We start from the raw sequence: 15,568 nt of genomic DNA on the forward strand, positions 1-15,568 counted from the left end.
TTTTTTTAATTCTGTAGGGAGGGAGATATTTTTAGTAGAACAAAGTTAAAGTTTGGTATGACAAAACAATTTGAGATGTTCACGTGTTACCTGCCTGCTCTAATATATGATGAAATTATGGGTTGTCCTTAACAAGACCACATGAGTAGTATAACCTGTTTGATGTTCTTCAAGCCAAGGAGAAAGGTGTCTTTTAAGAGTAGGTAGATGGAATAGGAAATCCCTGAGCAAGTCTACTTATACCTTCACTGTGTTTGCATCAAAAATTTATATTAAATCCCTTTGTCTCCTGTTTATATGAAACAGCTGATATCTACGTCAGGATACTATCACAGAGATCTTCCACTACAGGAACCAAGGTGCAGCATTCATGTGTTAACACATTTTAACATTTGTAATTGCATTTTGTTAGCTGTGTTAATATTTAATTGGATTCAAAATCTAGTTCACCAATTCCAGGGCAATCAGTATAATAAACTTTACTCCACTCATTGAATTCTAAGACATAGGTGTGGTGCCTACTGGAGGTAACATGATTTCCGTCTATCAACCATTGAAACCAGAGCAATGCAACCTTCTTGCTTTGCCATACCATGAAGACCTCGCACCTTTAAGTTTGTTAGCAGTCCAGGATTTTGATTCAAAATGAACACTAATCCTAACAATGTCTTAACTTTCTCCTAGTAGCCTTGCCTGTCACCTGTCTGTGGAAAGATTTCTTTAACCACACTCTTTATCACAGATTTTATCACCATTTCTGTTGGTAACTGTAACAACAGTTTTGCTGGTTTTGTTTCCATGATTAGTCTGTCCTGCATATAGATATGAAATAAAAATCTTCACCAGCATTTTACTCAAATTTTCTTCCTGTTATCTAAGTATTTATAATGTTATGTCCAATTGTGATAAATGTAAAGTTAATCTGTTTTACTGTCTTCCTAAATTCACCTCATGAGTATACCACAATTTAAGCCTTCCATTTATATTTGCTGATTTTCTTCTTTCCTTTTTTGTGTAATACCTATAATTAAAATATTATTGATTTTAGTTGATTTAATAATGAGCTTTCTAAGGAAGGTTTCCTAATTATCTTGTCCTATTATTATTGCTTTACTTTTGTTTTTATGCATACAGTTGTACCATGTCATTTTTGTATTAGTCATTTTTATTTATTTTATTACAGGAGAAGAATCTCAGTGTCTTTAAAAAGTACGCAGAGTTATTTATTTTTCTTGAGGCGGAGTCTTACTCAAACCCAGGCTAACCTGGAACTCATGCCACAGGCTGACCTCAAACTCACTAAAATCCCCCTCAGTCTTTCAAGTGCTAGGTGACAGTCAATGGCCACCAAACCCACACATGGCTTACCCATTGGCTTTTTTGTTAGAGACATGGTCCACTTGTGTAGGTAGCCCTGCCTAGCCTGGAACTTGTTCTATTGACCAAGCTGGCTTTGAACTCTCAGAGATATACCTGCCCTTGTCTCCCAAGGGCTGAGATTACAGGCACAACACAACCTATTATCACAGCAAGGGCAGATAGCTTTTTTTTTTTTTTTTTTTTAATTTCTTTAGGTAAGGTCTCACACTAGCTTAGGTTGACCTGGAATTCACTATGGAGTCTCAGAGTGGCCTCAAACTCATGGTGATCCTCCTACCTCTGCCTCCCAAGTGCTGGGATTAAAGGTGTGGGCCACCATGCCTGGCTTTGTTTGATTTTTTGTTTTGTTTTGTTTTTCGAGGTAGGAACTCACTGTATCTCAGGCTGACCTGGAATTCACTGTATAGTTTCAGGGTGGCCTTGAACTCATGGCAATTCTCCTACTTCTGTCTCCCGAGTGCTGGGATTAAAGGCCTGCGCCACCGCACCCGGCCTTTGTTTGATTAAGACTTGGTATCCCAGGCTTGCCTAGAACTCAAAGAAGTTCTCCTCAGACTCCTGTGTGCTGGGATTACAGGCATGAACCACTAGACCCAGCAGCCTAAATTAGTTTTAAGATGTTTGTGTATACTTGTCTTATGTATATATGTCTAATTTAAAGCTTCTTGTTCTGAGGATACCTTCTGATCTAGAGGATTTGTTTCAAATGTTCTCTGAAGTTTCATGAGGAATAATAACATTTCATAAACATCAGTACCAAATTAAAATTCTATATAAAATCACTATGCTTATTTTTATTTCTCAATTTATTAGTTCATTCTATTTATGAAATTATAGAAAAACATAAATTGATAGTTCTATCATGAGTAACTTGTTTTTAATATATTTTGTTGCTAAGATAAAATAATGACATGACTTGTAAGTCTCCAAATCACTCTTCACTGTGTTAGTCACTAATCACTTGAAAGTGATAATGTTTCATAAAAATTAATTTGGGTCAGCATTTTTGACCTTGAAATCCATTGAGCTTGTGGAGAAGTGCTTTTGTATCTGCTTGCATCCCAGCTTATCAAGACCTACTTGGCTGTTATATAGGGAAAAGAGAAAAATGTCTCTCATAATTATCAAAGAAAAATACTTTCAGAGGAAGGATTATTGTCTTAAATGAATTTTGAAAACATAAAGCATCAGTATTTTTCCTGAGGACATGGAGATGGAGTTATAATAAGCCTAAATCAGCTATCAACCCTACTATTGTCAGCTACTTGAAGCCTTTAAATTTAGAGAGAAGATAATATGCCTTTACATTTCTGTCGTTTAAATTTGGGGAGTAAAATAATAAAGATTTTATAAAAATATGAGAACATAAAGTTAGATTTAAATTTTTAAAATTAAGTAAAATATAAAAAGAAGATGCTATATGACATATTAGAAATAAAAGATAATCAAATAGAAAACTTTCAACATATGTTTCTTGGTACAGGGTATCTCAGAGGAACAAAAAACTTTTTACATAAGAATTCCATTCTTGAGTTTCTTAGGAAATTTATGTTTTCCAAATGATAATTCAGTTGATCTGTCTGTCTCTGAGAATAAGGCTTCATCTATAACATGGAGATAGCACTGGCTTTTAAAGGATCCAGAGATATTAGTCAAAACTTAGAGCATAAGGGCTAAAGAGATGGCTTAGTTGTTAAGGCACTTGCCTGCAAAGCCTAAGGACCCAGGCTTGACTCCCCAGAACCTGTTAAGCCAGATGCACAAGGTGATGCAAGCACACTGGGTCACGCATGTGTACAAAGCAGCATATGCATCTGGAGTTTGACTGCAGTGGATAAAGCTCTGGTGTGCCAATTCTCTGTCTCTCTTTTATTAAAGTAAAAATAAATGTTAAAAATAGAATTTAGAGCAAGAACTGCTGACACGCAGAGTTAGAGGTTGTCAGTTCCTGGACCCCAACAAGAGCTGTCAGCTGAGAAGCAGAAATGGTCTAATCAGCCAGTTTTTCTTTCAGTCATCACCAATTTCTATGCACCTTAATGTGTGTTTAGACCATGTACATATGATGGTTTTATAGATGAGTAGATTTCTGTCTCCATTTTACTAAGTATCTATTCATCCTTTTCCATTGTTTGAATATTTTGTCTATTTGGCATATAATCATATCCCCTTGTATACTCATTTTCTTTTAGTACTTACCCAGGCAATTAGGATGCATATACTTACTTTTTCCACAGTCTACTTAACAGTAATATTTTACTACTCAGTTGGAATGTTTCAGCACCATCTTATGGATCTCAGTGGCCTTTCTCAGTTGTACAGTTATGTATGTATTATATTCACTCAAATACATATTCACAAAGTACATAAAATTTTGGTACAACTTAATATAACTTTTTAACCTTCATACATATTTTTGAAGAGTTTAAAATGGAGAGGAGAGCTGGAGAGATGGCTCAGCAGTTAAGGTGCCTGCCTACCAAGTCTAATGACATGGGTTTAATTCCCCAATACACTTGTAAAGCCAGATACAGCAGGTGGCTCATGTGTCTGGAGTTTTACCTTCATTTTGGATGGTCTTTTCATTAACTATAGAGTAATAACTTGGCAGTTATTTTGTTCATTATTTAAAAATCCCATCCCCCGTTTTCCCCTTTGTTTCTATTAAGAAATCTTTACTCATTCAAATCATATGTGTATGTAATACATAATTTTTTCTGGATGTTTTAAAAGTGGCATTTCCTTGTTTGTTTGTTTTTTTTTTAATTTGAGTATGTTTGAATAATGAAGTTACTGATGTTCAGTTACAAATGCAATGGCCACACCATGCCCACAAGACATTGTTCCAAAGCATTCCTCCCTATCATTTGGCTCTCACATTCTTTCAGTCACCTTTCAAATGTGTGTGAGCCTTGGGTGGCATGATTGAGGTGTCTCATTTAGCTCTGAGCACTCAACACTTATTAGCAGCACTTTGATAAGTTCTGGATTTCCCCAGTAGTCACTGCCATCTGCTAAAAGAAGCCTTTCTAATAAAAAGTGAGAGCAGCACTGATCTGTAGGAATAAACATAGAGGACAATTTGATGCAAATAGCACAGCCATAGCTCCCTTCTTAGGCCTGATGACCTCTCCAACCGTAGGCTTTAGCTTGAATTTTAGTATCAGTTTGGTTATCCCAACAACAGTCATGTCACTGTTGTACCAGGTGTGCACAACTTGCCTGGTTGTTTGGTTGTGTAACTTGTAGCATCCACTGCTGGGTAAGGCTGATGATAACTTTAATCCTCCAATAACCTACAGAGGAATTCCCAGCACTATGATAGCTAGTCAGCAAGAAGGAAGCTTCCAGCTCATTTCAAGTTTGATTTCTCTTAAGTTGTACAACTGAAGCATGTGGTGTCTTCAGCAGTAGGGTCCTATCATATAGTTCTGGTGTTCAAGTGCATTGGTAATAACCTGTATTGTGTGGTGTCCTTAGGGACCTCCTTGACTAACAATTCACTGGTAGGTATCCTATTCTTGGATTGGGCTTTCATTTATTTTAAGTTTTTATTTATTTATTTGAGAGCGACAGACAGAGAGAGAAAGGCAGATAGAGAGAGAGAGAAGAATGGGTGCGCCAGGGCTTCCAGCCACTGCAAATGAACTCCAGACACATGTGCCCCCTTGTGCATCTGGCTAATGTGGGTCCTGGGGAATCGAGCCTTGAACCAGGATCCTTAAGCTTCACAGGCAAGCGCTTAACTGCTAAGCCATCTCTCCAGCCTGGGCTTTCATTTTTTAAAGACATCAGTACGAAGATTATTGACATTATTAGCCTGTGTGCATCTTCATGTCATTAGAAAGGAACCTTATTGTAGATCTAAAACTAGTATACTTCTAAAGTGATGATGAGCATAGATCATATTTCAATATGCATGCAGAAATCATGTATCTTGCAATACAACATGTAATGTGATATTGAAATATGTCATTATTACAAAGACACAGGAAGTGCTATTAGTATTTTTTTCTTATTTATTTCAGTTAATATAAAGGGGCACATAGAATTAGTGAAAAATATGCCCATGTTCAAGAACTCCTAAATTGCTTACTAATTGTCTGGAGGTCTATGGTTAGGTCTATGAACCTGAGGTGAGAAATTCAATTGATTTTTTTTTTTTTTTGAGGCAAGCCCAACAGACTGACTTTTTTCTTTTTTTAATATGAGAGTGAGAGTGAGAGCAAGAGAGAGAGAGAGAGAGAGAGAGAGAGAGAGAGAGAGAGAGAATATGAATTGGTGCATCAGGGCCTCCAGCCACAGCAGTGGAACTCCAGATGCATGCACTATCTTGTGTACATGTGTGACCTTGTGTACTTGCATCACTTTGTGTGTCTGGCTTACATGAGACCTGAAGAGTCAAACCTGGGTCCTTAGGCTTTGCAGGCAAGCACCTTAACTGCTAAGCCATCTTTCCAGCCCTCAATTGGTTTTGAAGAAGTTTTGACCTAGGTATCTTATAACTAATTATTTGGCTGAGAAGATGGCTTGGTGGATAAGAACACTTGCCCCACAAACATGAAGGCCTGATATTGCTTGAGTTTGATTCCTCAGCACCCATACAGCAGCTGTCCATGGCCATGCATGCCTTTAACCTAGTCCTGTGGTGAGCAGAGAACAGAGAATTGCTGGGGCTTGGGAAACTAGCCACTCCAGGTTGAAAGAGGCTCTGTCTCAAGAAAACTCACAGATTGAGCAATAGAGGAAAAGCACTGGCATTTTCTTTCCTTCACATCTGCACGCACATACACACACCACACACACGCCCCATGCTTCTCCCTTGACACGTGCAAACAACAACAACAACAAAAACCTGATTTTTTAAAATATATTTTATTTACTTGCAAGTAGAGAGAGAAGACAGAGACAAACAGAGAGAAAATGGGCATGCCAGGGCCTCTAGCCACTGCAAACAAACTCCAGACTCATGTGCCCCTTGTGCAACTGCCTTACGTGGGTCCTGGGGAGTCAAAGCTAGGTCCTTAACCACTAAGCCATCTCTCCAGCCCCGCTGATTCTTCTTTTAAAAAAATATTTGAGAAGCCAGGCATGGTGGTGCATGCCATTAATCCCAGCACTCAGGAGGCAGAGGTAGGAGGATGGCTGTGAGTTCAAGGCCACCCTGAGACTACATAGTGAATTCCAGGTCAGTCTGGACTGCAGCAAGAGTCTACCTCAAAGAAAAAGTACTTAAAAAATATTTGAGAGAAATAAAGAGGGAGAGAGAGAAAAGGTGTGTAGGTGTGCCAGGACCTCCTGCCACTGCAAATATACTCCAAATTAATGCACCACTTTGTGCATCTGGCTTTACATGGGTACTAGGGAATTGAACCCAGTCCATCAGGCTTTGCAAGCAAGTGCCTTTAACCACTTAGCAATCTTCCCATCCATGATTCTTAAATTTAGATACTTTAAAACCTAACCAGAATATGAGGAATGGAAGTCAGTATTTACTTAACACTTGCTAACTTAATTTTTAAGTTTATTAGTGACCAAGTGCTTATGTAACACTTTATAGTATCCATAAGGCTGCATCTTACCTTCTCCGTAATCTACTGAGACATAAGTAATTACTTTTATTTTATAGAACAAAAATTGGTAAGATTCTCTAATCACATACACTTTTAAGTACTTTCTCAGAATCAGAGTATTTAGGAATATCTTGAGTTTGGACCTGATTCCAAATAGTATGGTCTTATTGTCTTGTCACACATCTATGCTTGCTGGTGCGCTGTATGTGTAAATTTCGAGTGTATGGATTTTTACAATGTATAGTATACCCAAAAGGTGCTAAATAGGTTTGTGCCATGAAGGATTGGCCCAAGATGTCAGTAATGGTGAGATTACGATACTCTGGTCATGAAGATATTTCAAGAAACCTCAGTAAGCTCTAGAACTTGTGCTGATACGTATAGGTGGTCCTTGCTTGTGCACATTTGTGAGTGTGCACACACATGGAAGTCAGAGAACAAATGAGGGCACTGGTCCTTTTCTTCCACTTTGTTTGTGGTCGGGTCTCTCATTGCTCACTATTGCACTCTGGCTAGCTGGCTAATGAACTTCTGGGGAATGTCCAGTTTCAGCCTTCCTTCTTACCATAGGTGTGCCAGGATTAGAGATGTTTGCACTAGAGCATTGGTTTTACATGGGCTCTGGGAATTCAAACTCAGGTACTCATGTTTGTGCACAAGTACTTTATCTGCTGAGCCATTTCTCCAGACCCATAAATGTGATCTTAAATCTGGCTTAAATTCAACTTTGAAAGCTGTTAAAGTTGGATTAGTCTAATTAAATGATTTTCTAATGTATATGTGGAAAGCTTAATTAATTAATCATGAGTACTCTATCCTACTAAATAAATAAATGATCTTATTATAAACTTTGAAATGTGTGGTTTGTTATTCAAAGTAAAATTAACTACATAGAACTGAATGATGTATACAGAGTGGCAGTTGTTCAGATTAGCATACTTCTGCATTCATTTATATAAATGTATGGAAGCTATCCTCTGTTCTAGCATTGTACTCGGTTCTGGCATACAGCTATATGAATAGCAAGCTGCTGGGCCTGCAGACACAGCCAGACGTGGGTAAAACAATAGGTAAGGAGAAATATAGGGGAGAAGAAATAATGAGTTCTGAAATTTTTGAGTCACAAGGAGCTATGAGAATACTGCAGGATGCCTCACTGATCCAGAGAACTGGCCAAAAAGCCTTCTTGAAGGAGGTGAACATGCAGGAACCACCTGAGGCACAGGAAGAATGGGTGTTACAAATACATGTGCCATTGTTTTATAATTAAAAGTGTTAAATTGCTGTCCAACTTTCATACTCTGACAATTCTTCTTTTAATGCAGTCAAACAAAGACAAATGGGCTATTATGTGATCCCGATTTTTTTTTTTCTGCTTCACTACTGGAATAATTACCATATGCATGGTCATTGGCACATGTAGGGAATTTTTGTTTTAGTCATGAAATGATACATTCAAAATCATGTAACTGTGCTTGCAATAACTAGGGACTCGACTGGCAAGAAGTGTTAGACCCACTTGGTTTGGATTATTCATACATGTTTCAGGCTATCATTTTAGGTTGTAAGTTTTTCATCACTTGTGTAGGCCTGTAGTTTAAGCTGTTTTTCTGGAGAATCGCCAGGCTATGTGCTTACCAGGTGCCTTTCTGTAGTGGTTTGGTAATTTGGGGAAATTTTCTTGAAAACATATTTAGAGGCATTAGTGCTCCATATTGCTAAGATTTTGAAACTTTATAAATGATTTCAAGAGCTGTGGGAAAATATAGTATTTATATTGGTGGCTAAGTTTCCTAGCTTTACCAAAAAAAAAAAAAACAATAAAAATGAAAATAAAACAGCAATTTAACTTGTAAATGAACAATCCAATAACAGTATTTTTCAATGTTTATTTATTCATTTATTTGAGATAGAGGCAGATGACAGGGGATGGGGAGTGGGTACACAAGGGCCTCTAGCCTTGTGTATCTTGTGTATACACCTTGTGTATCTGGCTTTACTCGGATACTGGGGATCAAACCCAGGTCTTTAGACTTTGCAGGCAAGTACATTCACTACTGAACCATTGCTCCAGCACTGATCGTTCATTTATTTTAAAACCCCATTCACTCTTGAATAGAGGTATCCCTCAGTCTTCCCTTTTCCTTCCATTTAGTTCAAACATGTCACCTCAACTACCAGATAGTTACATTTGCTGACATTGTATATTACCTAAATAAAATAATTTCATGAGTTGCAAAGTAAGATTGTTTTGTAACTTTGAAGATATCCAAGGCTAAGTCATAGTTGGCCATATTTTTGCAATCATTGCCTTTTTTTTTTTTTTTCTTTTTTTGGTTTTTCAACATAGGATTTCACTCTAGCTCAGGCTGATCTGTAATTCACTCTGTAGTCTCAGGGAGGCCTCAAACTTACAGTGATCCTCCTACCTCTGCCTCTCGAGTGCTGGGATTTGTATCAGATATGATCAAAAATTAATTACTATTTAATGTAATCAGTTTATTTTTCCCCTTGCCTAAGTGTTAGAGATGGACCCAGGGCCTTGTGCATGCTAGTTGAGCACTCTTCTAACAAGCCACAATCCCAGTCCCAAGTGTTTTTTTGTTTTTGTTTGTTTATTTTTATTTATTTGAGAGCAACAGACAGAGAAAGAGGCAGACACAGAAAGAGAGAGAGAGAATGGGCACACCAGGGCCTCCAGCCACTGCAAATGAACTCCAGACACGTGTGCCCCCTTGTGCATCTGGCTAACGTGGGTCCTGGGGAATCGAGCCTTGAACCGGGTTCCTTAGGCTTCACAGGCAAGCGCTTAACCGCTAAGCCATCTCCCCAGCCCCCAAGTATTTTTTAAATAGCAATTGTAGTTAAATCTATTTTTGGTTTTACATAACTGATTATTGGTTCAGGTTGTAGCTTAGTAGTAGAGCGCTTATTATTAGTGCAGGGAAAATACTCTAACCCTGAACCATGCCTCAGCCCTGATTTTCTGCCTCATAAAGAAAGTTTTCAGTAACTGGTTATACAGATAGATATACTGATTGTTTTGGTATAATTCTTTTCTGATATAAGCTTTACATCAAGAAATATATGCCATTTGGCTGATTTTTCTTTTAGATAGGGTCTTCCTATGTAGCTCAAGCTGGCCTTCAACTCTCCATGCTGTGCCTTAGCCGCCTGGCTTCATATTATTATCTTTTCAAATTCATTAAATGAGGTTGGGGGCTGAGGAGATGGCTCAGGGGGCAAGAGTAGGACCTGGCTGTGATCCTCAGCACTCATGGTAAAAAGCCAGGTATGGTTGCATATGCCTGTAACCCCAGCTCAGGGGAGACAAAGGTGGGTGGAGACAGATGCTCACTTATCAGCCATGTTAACCAAATCAAACCAAACCAAATTGAGAGATCCAGGATCAGCGAGAAATTCTATGTCAGCAACAAAAGGTGGGAAAGCAGCACAAGATGACTTCCAACATCTCCCTCGTCTTCTGAGTGGGTGTGCATGGGGCATGCGCATCTGTACCTGTTGCACATACACTTCACATGCTACTGTTACTACATGCGTGAAAAAGAAGAGGAGGAGGAGAAGGAAAAATAGGAATGAGAATGTATATCACTAGGAATAGAATGGAAAAAACCTAAACATGATTGTTTATATTTCTAATTAGAGTGTTTTTAAAAGCTAAAGAATTTTTTTGGACACTAGAAGCCCAAGGAGAAGGGACCCTTCCATAAGTTATGCCCAGAATAAATTATTCTCGTTTCTCTTTTTGTAACATAAAGTGTATACCTAAGCTGTGTTAATAAAGTCAAAATATTATGATACTTGAAGTTCAGTTTTACCTCTTTATGTGTTTGTTTTGGAGCAGTCTCAGTATGTAGTTCCACTAGCCTTGGATTCTCAAAGCACCTGCCTCAGCCTGCGTACTGTGCCCAACTTCAATTTCATTATTTAACTTGGAATAATGAATAATGTTAATATTAAGTCCTCTATAATAATGATTGTATATGTAAGTAATTTCCCCCAAAATTCTAAAATATTTTTAGTAGGAAGAAAAGCTTTTTATGATTGATGTGTTAAATTATTTGTAATCATATCAAATCTGTATAATTCTGTTTAAATCACAAACTATGAAAATGAATTCAAAGACATTCAAAATAGTGAGGAAAGGAAAATTTGAAGCTTGAAATGTGACTATATCAATAACTACTAAGCAAACTTTCAGTCATTTTCATTATGTTCCTTCATCTTAAGTAAGGAGGAAATTGCTGAATTGACTTGAGTCCAATAAAATTCAATATAGTGTATTTCTTGTGCCTTCTTGCGATGTGTATTTCTATTAGTTTTGACAACGCATAATATTGTGTCACCACCAGCAGCAAGAATAGTTCTGTTGGGCTGGAGAGATGGCTTAGTAGTTAAGGCACTTGCCTGCAAAGCCAAAGGACCCAGGTTGGATTCCCCAGGACCTACATAATCCAGGTACACATTGTGAAGCATGTGTGTGGAGTTCATTTGCAGTGGCTGAAGGCCCTGGCATTCCCATTCTCTCTCTCTATCTGCCTCTTCCTCCTACCCCTGAAATAAAATTTATAAAAAGAATAGTTCTGTTACTTCAAAAAATTACCTTGCCTGTCCCTTTAAAGTGAGTACTTCTCCAATTACAATCTCTTTTCTCAGAATTTCGTGTAAGTGAAATAACACAGTTTGCAGCCTTTTGAGTCTGGCATCTTTTATTTAACATAATGCATCTGAGATTCGTGTGTGTTTTCTAAATAGTGGTTCATTTCTTTTAGTGGTAAGTGTCTGAGTATGTGATAGTATTACACTGTGTGGACATGCCTTGGTCTTATGCATTCAACAGCTGAAAAAACTTTTGGATTCTTTTTTTTTAAGATGGGCACACCAGGGCCACTAGAAACAAACTCCAGACTCACGCACCACTTTGTGCATCTGGTTTTATGTGGGTACTGGGGAATTGAACCAAGGTTGGCAGGCTTTGCAAACAAGTACCTTTTAACCACTGGGTCATCTGTCTAGCCTACTTTTGGATTCTTTCAAGGAGATAGATATTCATACACATAGATAGATAGATAGACAAATAGTTAGATACACACACATATATGTGTATATGTATACATGTATATACACACACACACACACACACACACACACACATATGTATGTGTATATATATTTGGGGTATATGTGATCTATTTTTCACTTGCTTCTCTGTTTTTTAATCTTTTGTTCACTTTCTCCTTATCTTCTCTGAGGAAATAATAACTGGTATATAGTTATAGCAAATTACTGAGTTAATTTAGCACAACTTATTTATTACCTATGCAGTATCAGTTATTCTCAACATTGCCCACATGTGATAATGGCCTTAAACATTTAATTAATAAGCTATATTATCAAAATTATCCACATATAGATTATGTGATTCAAATGTTCTTGTAGCTAAACTTTTTTTTTGCAAAGTTTGGTTTATTTTTAGTCATTATTGAGAAAAAAACTGAAGCTGAAGTATTAGAGTTCACTGGGAACACTAAAGATGGTTACTAGAGAATACACAATGTATCTGTTTTGTTTTTTTTTCTGACAGATTCCTAATTAATTACTCTGTCAAAGTTTCTTTTATAGTTATGCTTGAATATAGGGCAACACAAGCCCCTCATTTAATTCCCATTTCTATCTAATAGTGTCCATGTTCTCAGGAATATATGCAAAATAACTAGTGGTATCCAGAAGAGCTGTCCAGTTTATTGCCCTTTGCTGCAGCCATTCTGCTGCCCAGTGACAGTAGGTAAGAGAAAGAAGAGAAAAACTAGCATTGGACTTAGAGTACATGAGGATGCTCAGCGAATTAGAATTGCAGGTGCTCAGGAAACCTAATCTGAGTATAGATGTGTAATATTTCCAGCCACATGAAAGACTAAGAAGAAGTCAAATTAAAGCTAAAACCTGCATATATGCTTTGAAATCATCATCCTTGGATGCAAAGGCCCTGCAGGATTACACTAAGGAAAAAATTCCTTGAAACAGTTCACTGTCGAGTTTTAGACATAAGTGGCTTGTTTTACATTTCCATATAATATGTCCTATTACTATACCTCAGTAATTTCAAAAATAAAAGCTATGAGTATATCAATCATACAATGTTTTTAAATTTTCAGCAATTCCAAGACTTAAGTTTTCTTATTCATTAATTTTTTTAACTAATGAAGGGAAAAAATAAAATATGAACCCCATTACAAGGCATTTTTTTCCAGTCATATGACTTTAATTTGACCTACTTCACCAGATTTCTAAGCCCTAGTTTTATTTTTTAAACAGATGAATTGATAATTTGAAATTTGGCTAAGTGTAAGAGTTTGCAGTTAGTAAATATCAAAGACTATCTGATTTCCAGAAGGAGTTGAAATATAAATGCCAGAAGATATGGAAGACGTGTTAGATTTAGGAGTAGCTTAAGACCAGACACTGGAAAATTCATGCATAAGGACTGTATAACTATAGCAATAAATTACTGCTAAGTATCATTATTACTATAATGAAAAAAACATATGCTGTAATTTCTGATGACATGGTTTAGTTTTAGAATATTGATATTTTCTTTAATATTTTTATAAGCATATTGTCAAAACATATAGCAAATTCAGTAGTTGCTTTTTCACATTTATGTATTTTTGATCCATTAAACCTAATCTTTTCACTTCTTTGTTTTCTTTTTAACTAGAAAAAAATCTTAGTTTCTTGGTTTCTTTTTCAAATATATTTTGTTACACAATCCTATTTCATGACACTTTGTTTTAGACAATCAGTCTGCCAAGTTATATCTCTTCCATCTTAAAATTTACTTTTTCACACAAGTATCCTCTTCTGATTGCTTTAGCTTTTAGTAAGAATTTTACCAGAATTAATATTCTAGTCAGTGTCTTAATAGTAATTTTACAATTTTTAAAAATGTTAAGCTGTTTTAAAATGGGTAAATTTTTCTATTCTGTATTTGCAATAAGTTATTAAGTTCTAATTATGTTGGGATTCAGAAGTCATTATTTTGCTGTTGCAAGAGCTTCCAAGGACAGCAGCAGTAGCACACTCAGTGCAGCCGGTCATGTCATGCGTGCCTACACATCCAGCTTAGCCAGCATGGGTCACATGGTACAAATATGACTTAGTCCTTTTGGGATATAGTAACAGAGTACCATGGACTGGGTGGATTTTAAGCGTAAATACGTTTATTACAGTTCTGGAGTCAGAAGTGCTACTGTTGTGCCACAGGCCCCACAACATTTCTTACAGGTCTGCAGGCTGGAAATCCCAAGGCCAGAGTGCTGCAGGCTGGTGAGGGCCCACTTCCTGGCTCACAGGCAGCCATCTTCTCGCTGTGCTCACAGGCAGCCATCTTCTCGCTGTGTTCTTAGGGGGCATAAGGGACAGCAAGCTCTCTGGTGTTTCTTTTACAGGGACAGTGATCCTATTCGTAAGGGCAAGTAACCTTTATAGCTTAATCATCTTCCCAAAGCCCACTTCCGTATGCCATTACCTTGAACACAGTGATTTCCACATGTCAGGTGGGGGCTCACAAACAGTCTGTCCACTGCACCAGCCATCATGTCATGTCAGCACTAGCGCTGGCTCTAAACAAACTGCTGTCCAGTTTCATCAAAGATGCCTGGTGAGATTTACTGTCTCCATGGGAGTCCTCTTGGAAGAATGAAAGCGTGTGGTACATTTGGGAAATAGGGAAAAGTTTTTTATAGCTAACCATGTATAAGGACACTGGGGCTAGCCTGGGGCAGGAGTGTTGGTGCAGGTACCTCAGAATCATATGAGCTGTTTCCTGACTTAAGGACAATACATCACAGCTGACTTACTTATATTCACAATGTAAACATCTGATAACTACTATTCATTTGTATATTTTCTTTTCTTTTTTTAAAATTTTATTTATTTATTTATTTATTTATTTGAGAGAGACAGACACAGAGAGAAAGACAGGTAGAGGGAGAGAGAGAGAATGGGTGCGCCAGGGCTTCCAGCCTCTGCAAACGAACCCTAGACGCGTGCGCCCCCTTGTGCATCTGGCTAACGTGGGACCTGGGGAACCGAGCCTCAAACCGGGGTCCTTAGGCTTCACAGGCAAGCGCTTAACCGCTAAGCCATCTCTCCAGCCCATCATTTGTATATTTTCTGACAATAAAGATATGTGTCATTTTTGCTTAAGTTATTTCTGCCTATTAATTCTCTACTTTCATATTATTATCCAGGTGACACAGTTCTGAAAACATTGTACTATTCTGATTTTTGTAGATAAAGAGACAGGCGATGGATTCAGTTTCCTGGCCATGCATACTTGAATGCAGACCTGGTGTTTAATTTCATACCTCACTGGATTGTGTGTGTACATATGCTTTTTGTCTCTTTCTCCCTTTAAAGTCATTGTTTGTTTGTTTTTCTCCATAGGATTTGGCATTTACTCTGGAAGAAAGACAACAGCTGAACATTCATGGCTTGCTGCCACCTTGCTTTATCAGTCAAGAGATCCAGGTCCTGAGAGTAGTTAAAAATTTTGAGCGCCTGAGCTCAGATTTTGACAGGTAACTCATTAC

At 37.5% G+C, this 15,568-nt stretch overlaps 1 protein-coding gene across 1 annotated transcript in view; it reads left to right on the forward strand.

Moving 5' to 3' along the window:
* Me1 (malic enzyme 1) overlaps positions 1-15,568 on the forward strand; it is a 146,067-nt gene that overhangs the window by 1,242 nt on the left and 129,257 nt on the right. The window contains exon 2 of the mRNA XM_045160291.1: positions 15,423-15,556. Coding sequence (XP_045016226.1) covers positions 15,423-15,556 — 134 coding nt within the window. The remainder of the gene's footprint in view (positions 1-15,422; positions 15,557-15,568) is intronic.

Source organism: Jaculus jaculus, chromosome 10 (assembly GCF_020740685.1).
Source record: "Jaculus jaculus isolate mJacJac1 chromosome 10, mJacJac1.mat.Y.cur, whole genome shotgun sequence".
NCBI lineage: Eukaryota > Metazoa > Chordata > Mammalia > Rodentia > Dipodidae > Jaculus > Jaculus jaculus.